We start from the raw sequence: 8,101 nt of genomic DNA, 5'->3' as shown, positions 1-8,101 counted from the left end.
TCATTTTCCTCAAACGTTCTTGAACAAATAAATAAGGACATAAAATCATCGATGACCAAAACACAAAAGCTCTCCTCTCCCTACACTGTATTTCATTATTGTCACTCAATCACCCAACAGTCAAGACGGAAAGAAAAGCATAAATTAGAAGAAGAAAAAAGACGGTACATAAGGCCATGCTGCCCAAACTGAAACTAATCACTCAATGGAGAATATAAAGCTTTCAGCCTGGATATCAGGATATCGGTATTACAGTATCATCGCTGCTTTGGTAACCACCCTATTCTGTCGCGAACAGATGTAATTCATTCAGAGTGAACCTATTACAGGGCAGTATCCATGGTCTCCATTGTATTTGTGATAGATCTGTCTATAACATATAGTGGTAAAGTTTCTGGAGAACTAATGAGGTCAATCTACGCGTCCACTCAAATAAACATCAGTTAAGTTGAATGCTTGTATTACTAACTCTAGCTAAAGACCTGCTGCCAGCCTGCCACCAAAGAAAGAACCTAATTACTTGATTCTAATGCCTCAATCTTCAGCAAGGTGTAGAAAACGACTGCAAGTTAGGGCCAGCTTGAAAAGGAACATCGAAGATGTGCTATCTAAACCCTAAAATATTGCCTGGAGAAGGGACCAAGAAAGAAAAACAGTGCATGCTAGCTTCCTGAGCCCTAAGGTTGAGTATGGCTCTTTTCCTAGCTTGTCTTCTCTTCATTTTTTTGCATTAATTTTTCCATTTCCTTTTGCCCACTAGATATCAGGATCTTCATCGTGTCAAATGCAGTGAGTTTAATGCTGCATGGGTATAAAACTTGTGAGATATGATAACTTACAAGGCTGGTTAAAATAGGATATTTTCACAAACATATGGTAACAAGAAGGCACCTGCTATTGGGCAGATTTTTTAACGCGTTTGGCACAAAACCTCGGTATAGTCCAACTAGACCATCACGCTCCACAATACCTGCATTTGGCACAAAAAATGCTTCAGTTTAGTCTATAAAGAACAAGATCAAGCTGCAAATGAGTAAGTAGAATGGTGGACGTAGTAAATAACATAGTACAGAATGAGGCTGCTATGAAGCTACATGCAAAAGATACCGCAACTGCTAGCTGCAAATGCAAGCCACACGATTCAAGCAGCTACCTGGAATGGCATCGAAAATTGTATTGTATGGTGTGCCTTTCATTTGCATCTGCCTCCTAACAGTGTCCAACGGATAGCACATCAAAGTCGCAAATGTTGCTGAAAGAAGAGCAGTTGCTAGAGATGTCTCTGGTCTACTCTTGTACTTCTCCGGTACAGATTTCTTCATTCTTCCATACATAAATGAAGAGTAGGGTATAAGTAAACATGAGACAGATATAAAAAATTGAGACAATTATGATGATGCAGTAGAAAGAATCTCACAGGTCAAAAACACAGAAGTTTACAGCAATGTAAGGAGCAATGCCTATAAGAGATGGACCAAGGCCTCCATAGAAGGAAGCTAACCCTTCTTCTCTCAGCATGTTCAGAGCAACCTACAAAACCATAGACATCATGTAATGGCAGTTTCGAGATACAAATAGTCTTGCTTCTAACAGTTGTTACCTGTGACATAGTGCCATGTCCAGATTGAACTGCTAGCCTAAGCCGGAGAACATCCAATGGGTAAGTCACCTATCAACAAGTACAGATTGAAAGTTCAGAAAATGATACAGAGTGAATGGATTCTGAATTTATCCAAGAATTTTCGCACCATAATGATCAAAACGCAACCAATTTCATTCATACTGCATTCCCACATCTAACCAATAAAACTAGAAATATTGATAGAAAGTGCATAGATAATAAAATTACAAGTGTAGATGTCATGCCCGCACAAGCACCAGCAGCAAGTCTTCCAAACACAGAAAGCTCTCCATCCTTTCTTCGGAATATTTTCTGAAGTGGTGTTGCAAGATAACAAAGAACGTGAAATTCACAATTACAAGAGCATAAAATAGAACAAGTGACTAATGGTAGCAAGGAATTGTTAGCACCTTGTAAACTTCATATGAGAAAAGTTGCACTGCACTATACGGAATTATGCGGATAACCTGGAGGAGTTTATGAGCACAAAGTTAACACAGACCACAAGATAAGTCATGCATGGGTCACAAAATCACAATTTGCATGATGGGTATAATATCGAGAACCTGTGGAAGATTGCCCTTCCAGTAACCCTTTAGACCCTCCTCCTTTCCTATCTCTGCCATAGCCTGCACAACTGAAAATGTATCAGATAACAGGATTTTTGTTTATACGTGAGCACAAGTATCACCAACAAGAAGGACATTAAACCAAAGCTATTGCCCCCATTTCCTCTATGTCATGAAGTGGAAGTCTTAAGTCTAATCCATCCAACAAAATGATGAAATACTTCCATATCAAAAAGGAAATTAAGCTGGCATAGAGGAAACATGTTAAACTGGGTACCCGGTATTTCCATGGTCAACATTATTCAACTAATCAAACAAGAATCTGAATTCCATTAATATCTGAACTAATATAACATTATAAAGTTTCAAGTACAGTTGAATGACATGCTGTTGTCTATTTCTGTCAATGCTATCATCAGTTCAAGTTTTCTAACACATTAACTTACCAAACTCAGAAAAAGTAACTTTATAAACACAAAAAGAATCCATACATGACTGAGCAGAGTTACTAACGGCTGGCATCTTTGGTGTAGAGTTAACGACTGCCAAGCATAATTACTTATCACAAAGAACCTTCAGGACAGAGAAACATCCAAGCATATCTGTCATCCCGCAAAAGAGACATAGCAGAGGAAGGAATAAAAGGATGGAGGAAGACCCGAGCTCTTGCCACATAAACGGAAACGTGACTCTGAAACATGCAAATGTGATGTTCTACTTCTCTTTTTTTTTCTTACCAAAGCCCTTTATCTTAAGTTCAGGATTACCTACTTCTGATATTTCAGAGAACGTCTTTTTTTTGTTTTGGTTACTTCTGATCAATTTACATATGACTGCAGGTGTGATGAAAGAGTGTTCTGAGAAGTCTGAATGACTAGAATTTTGTTTTTACGCTGAAACAGTAGGGTATTAAAAATTGGCGAAGGATATGCATATGTGCAAAATTGCAGGACTATAAGAAACTCAGTTAACTCCAGATTTTTCTTGAGTGATGCATTCGGAATCTGCAGTTCTGAACCTAGTACATTTCCATGGAGCATGTAAAGGTCCGCGTTAATTATATCAAAATTCACATGGTTTGGACCATTCTTGAGTTTGCAGCATGAAATGGAACAGGGCCAAAGAGAAGGTACTAGTAGCATTGTTACCTCCAGGAACTGAATTCCCTTCTTGGTGCCCTCACCGGCCACCCGCACGCTGTGAGTCTGCATGAAGGACAAAGGAAGCGCGGGTTAGAAACATCAGGCATCTACCGGGCAGCATGAACCGAGAGGAGGGCAACGGGATCAGAAGGCCTGCCTGCATGAGGATCTTGACGCGGTCGAGCGGCGCGGTGACCGTCTTGGCGACGGCGCCGGCGCCGGCGCCGGCGGCGAAGAGCGCGACGCTGCTGGGCACGAGCGCCAGCAGCGCCAGCGGGTGCTTCAGCAGCTGCGCCACCGGCGGCACCTTGGCCTTCTTCCCGGACCCCTCGGCGGCTATCTCCCTGTCCTCCTCCGCCTTGACGGCCATGGCCTCCCCGCCGTCGCGGACGGAGAGGGACGCGAAGGCGCCGGGCGGCGAGGAGGAGGAGCGGCCCCAGGACGGGCCACCCGCGCGGAGGAGGAGAGCGGGACCCTGCGTGGGCGCAGGCGGCGGGCGCCAGGAGTCGCACGCCTCCACTCGGCGGTGGGTCATCGGGCGGCGGTACGGTGGTGGCTGGATCTGCGAGGCCGCGGGAATCGGAGGAATTCGGGCACGGGAGGGGATAAGGGGAGAGCAGGCAGGAGGGAGGATACGTCGAGTCCGCCGAGTTGTAAAACCCCGCGCGGGTCCGTTTGCCTGTTGTTGTAGGTGGCACCAGCAAATGACACTGCCACCGCCTGTGACAGCAGCTATTGCCGATGATGCGTGCGAGTCCCTGTCCTTTTCTCCCTTGCTTTCTATCAAGATGACATTTTTTTTAGGTATCATCTCGATGGGAGAATGGTCTGCTTTGATGGCAATAGTCGACCGTGGATGATGATTTGTAATCCATGTGGAGCTACAATAATCTCAAATAAACAAAAAAGATTGCGTGATGTAATTGGTGTGCAGCCTCTTTGGTTCATCTTAGGTCATGTTGCGGAAAGGGATGTAGAGTGAAACCCGATCCGCTCCGCTTTTTAGTCAAAATCGGTCACGACGGAGATGGGCGATGGAGGCGGAGGTCACGACGGCGGACCAGTGGTTGGTGGTCTCCTCCTCCTGCAAGAGGTGGTTGGCCAGCTAGATCTTGCGGGTCTCTGGAGCCCACAGCTAGTCCCGACGCCGAGTTGGGATGGTGCAGTTGTTGGTGAAAACAAAGCCTCGACTCTGGTCATGGCGGCGTGTACGCATCGTTCCATTATTGAAGACATATCTGTTGGAGCTTGTCCACTCAATCGCGCTACTATAGGGGAATCCTTATATCTGCGTGACATGGATATACCTTATTATTGGGCCGAAGTCCATGAACAAAGCATGTCGAATAAGAAAAGACCCATCTAGGAGCCAACATAAACATAGCCTTATATGATTACTTGTAAACTGACACAAACTGGACCTTGAGATCCAACCTCCTATATAAAGGCTAGGAGCAGCCAACAGGAGGGAGATAACAAAACAATTATTACTGTTGCCCTAAATATGTTCTAGTACTGCAACTTAGCCTTATAATCAATATATCGTCGGACCACCTTGTTTGTCTGACTAGCCGACGAAATCACCAGCGCACCTATTTTCCTGAACCCTAAGTCCATATACATGGACATTGCCGAGGTTAACCCTCGTCAATGGGTATCCCGGAGGGCATTGTTATTTGGAGCAGCTGCCAGATGGTGGAGGTAGGAGATGGAGTTGTGTGCTTCCACCACGTCGATGTTGTTGAGCCTCGGCAGTGTGGTGTCCCGGATCCTTGATGATGGTTGCGGTGTTATGGAGTCGCACAAGGTGGGGTCTTGTCTGGGGGGCATGGCATCGTCGATGGGAGGCCTGGCAAGGGCTATGCGGAGCTCTGCCCTAAAGTTAACTAATGGTTGATGTGGTGTCGACTTCTGAGGTGAGTGCATGAGGTGCTTGCCGAGACTCTGCTAGACTGGGTGTGTGCCCCTCTAGGATGACCCGGTGATGCCCCTGATATTTAGATGTGGGACATTGTTTTGTGTTTTTAGAGCATAAGATCATGACGCCATGTTTTCACCCATTGCCGAGTTTGTAGCTCTGGCTTCGGTGTTTGTGATGTATGCTCTGGCCTCGAGGAGCCGCATGCCTCCACCCGTCGATGGGTCATCCGAGGATACGGTACGGTGGATGGAGACGGGAGGGTGTTGCCTGGATCTGCGAACCCACGAGAATCGGAGGAATATGAGCAGAGGAGGGAGAGGATAAGGGCATATCCAGCGGGCCGACCCAAATGGCCCATTTCTATCCATTTGGATCAGCCCACGGACAAAATTTGAGCGTCGGTTCGGCCGGCCAGGACAGTGCGCCTAGCGGCTAACCCATTTGGTCTGGTGTTTGGACAAATCTAAATTGCATAGAAAATTCTAAAATTGCATACATATTTGGAGACCAATGTTCTTAAAGCAAATTGATAGAACTTAATAAAAACATAGTACACGACTACAATGTCTGCATCTTTTTGTCTCCTAGTCGTCCTCGTTGGTGTGGTATTGGTGGCGGCATATAGTCTCGTCGAAGACCTTGATGGTGAAGATGTTGTGGCCGACGTACTTGAAGACGACAAAGTTCCCGACTTCAATGGCGTGCGAGCGGACGAAGCACCTCCAGCCATTGTGGAGGAACATCTTCCCTTCATCATCGAACATCACCTCCGTGGACCACAGGCCGGTCGTGCCGCCAGACACACGTAGGAGTACATGGTGCGGCTATTGCCCATCTATGATCGAGGCAAACCTCTTGGGCAGGCGCAACATATCCTAGTTCATGCCCTGGTGGATGGTGACACCATACTCAAAACCGCAGAGGTCGATGGCCATGGGGCCATGCAACGATGGTCTCGATGACGGTGGTGACAGGAACGGTGATGGGTGACTCTGTCCTCTGATACGTCTCCAACGTATCTATAATTTCTGATGTTCCATGCTTTTTTTATGACAATACCTACATGTTTTGTTCACACTTTATATTGTTTTGATGCATTTTCCGGAACTAACCTATTGACAAGATGTCGAAGTGCTAGTTCCTGTTTTCTGCTGTTTTTGGTTTCAGAAATCCTAGTAAGGAAATATTCTCGGAATTGGATGAAATCAACGCCCACGATCTTATATTTCAAAGGAAGCTTCTAGAGCACCGAAGAGGGGCCAGAGGAGAGCCTGGTGGGCCCCACACATGGTGGCGGCGCGGCCAAGGGGGGGGGCGCGCCCCCCTGGTGTGTGGAGCCCCCGTGGCCCTTCCGACTCCGACTCTTCGCCTATATAAGCCTCCCTGACCTAAATCTTCGATACGAATAAGCCACGGTACGAGAAACCTTCCAGATCCGCCGCCATCGCGAAGCCAAGATCTGGGGGACAGAAGTCTCTGTTCCGGCACGCCGCCGGGACGGGGAAGTGCCCCCGGAAGGTATCTCCATCGACACCACCGACATCTTCATCACCGCTGCTGTCTCCCATGAGGAGGGAGTAGTTGTAATATCCCAGGTAATGGGGTTACAAAAATAGAGGAAACAGATGTGTGCATTGCATTCATGCATAGAAAATCTGGGGAATTTTCGCGCTTTAAAGTAAAACAGTCACAGTAACTGAAGTTTCACTTGACCTTGGTGGAATTGAAGTAGCTCATCAAGTCAAGTGCTATAAACCTCAATGTGACTTTTCTAAAACCTTGTTTTGGGTAGAGATAATTTGATCTAAGGGGTTAGATCAAATGGAATTATAATCAACACCAGAACTTATTAATCAATGATCAACTACTTGATCTTATTAAAGATCACAACATGATATTCCTTGCCATAACATATGAACATCCATTTAATTGGAAATCAAGTAACAATAATTGGATAAACTATTCTTCACTCATCTTCTCCATGTCTTAAACTAATCCTTTATCCTACCATGAACCTCATGGTATTCCCTTTAATTCATTCTTGGAAACATGACAAGGAGACCAACTATAGAAATATATATATATTCTTCCCTATTCCATATTAATATACATCAAATCTAGAGAGGTGAGAGTTCTATATTATTTACTAGAGAAGCAATAACAAACCTTGAGCTAAACCTTGGATATACATCCAAGTATTCAAATCATCATCTTTAAGAGGAACCCTAGGATCTTATTTAACTATATTTCCTAGAGAGAGAACCCATTTATGTTAACCATAGATATTGGTGACCACATCATTCTCTATGGAGCCTAACCTTAGGTTAGTATCAAAGTCCTTCCCAAATGAGAGAGATCATTCATACTAATCCTTGCTCTATCTATTTTAGAATAAAGGACAACCTTTGAACTAAAGTATTAGGTTGTAAACCATTTCCCTTGGAGTGGTGGGATAACCTAACATCACATGGAATAATACCATATCCATGAACTGATAAAGTAAGGAGGAGATTAATTCAACCAAGATAGCCAAGTGGAGTTTTAGATATGATACCTATTGAGATATTGTGAATACACCATAAACCCAAGATTAACTATTGCTAATAAGAGAGCTCAAGCTTTGGTGTTATACTCAAGATAGATGAGGCAACACCTGAATTGAAGGGAGATAACTATCCATATATCCTGATGATTATATCATCATATCTTGAGAAGAACTCTAAGTAATTATCTCAGGCATTTCCTGGGATATAAACTAATGAGGCAACCATAGTAGTCCCATTCAAGAAGGTAAATTAGAAGTACTATACCTCAGTTGATCAAGACAATGCTTGATCATGGAAGTGAG

General features: G+C 44.6%; 1 protein-coding gene across 1 annotated transcript; it reads right to left on the bottom strand.

The window, feature by feature from the left end:
- Window positions 1-206: 206 nt before the first annotated feature.
- Window positions 207-4,014, bottom strand: LOC127342368 (probable envelope ADP,ATP carrier protein, chloroplastic). The gene is made up of 10 exons (XM_051368307.2): window positions 3,490-4,014; window positions 3,339-3,395; window positions 2,188-2,250; window positions 2,032-2,088; window positions 1,850-1,933; window positions 1,601-1,669; window positions 1,418-1,530; window positions 1,154-1,323; window positions 892-970; window positions 207-801 (listed from the first exon to the last, which is right to left on the bottom strand). Exons 1-10 carry the CDS (start codon window positions 3,865-3,867, stop codon window positions 702-704), a joined length of 1,170 nt encoding a protein of 389 aa, XP_051224267.1. The 5' UTR covers window positions 3,868-4,014; the 3' UTR covers window positions 207-701.
- Window positions 4,015-8,101: the final 4,087 nt, after the last annotated feature.

The sequence above is a fragment of the Lolium perenne genome, chromosome 3, assembly GCF_019359855.2.
Source record: "Lolium perenne isolate Kyuss_39 chromosome 3, Kyuss_2.0, whole genome shotgun sequence".
NCBI lineage: Eukaryota > Viridiplantae > Streptophyta > Magnoliopsida > Poales > Poaceae > Lolium > Lolium perenne.
This window is presented reverse-complemented; position numbering and strand designations above follow the sequence as displayed.

Bases quoted from the DNA above. Each gene is read 5' to 3' on its own strand.
- LOC127342368 (XM_051368307.2), bottom strand. From the start codon at position 3,867: ATGACCCACCGCCGAGTGGAGGCGTGCGACTCCTGGCGCCCGCCGCCT. The intron at 3,396-3,489 runs GCAGGCCTTCTG...TCCTTCATGCAG, and splicing joins GCGTCAAGATCCTCATGCAG to ACTCACAGCGTGCGGGTGGC. The intron at 802-891 runs GTGCCTTCTTGT...ATACCCATGCAG, and splicing joins AAAAATCTGCCCAATAGCAG to CATTAAACTCACTGCATTTG.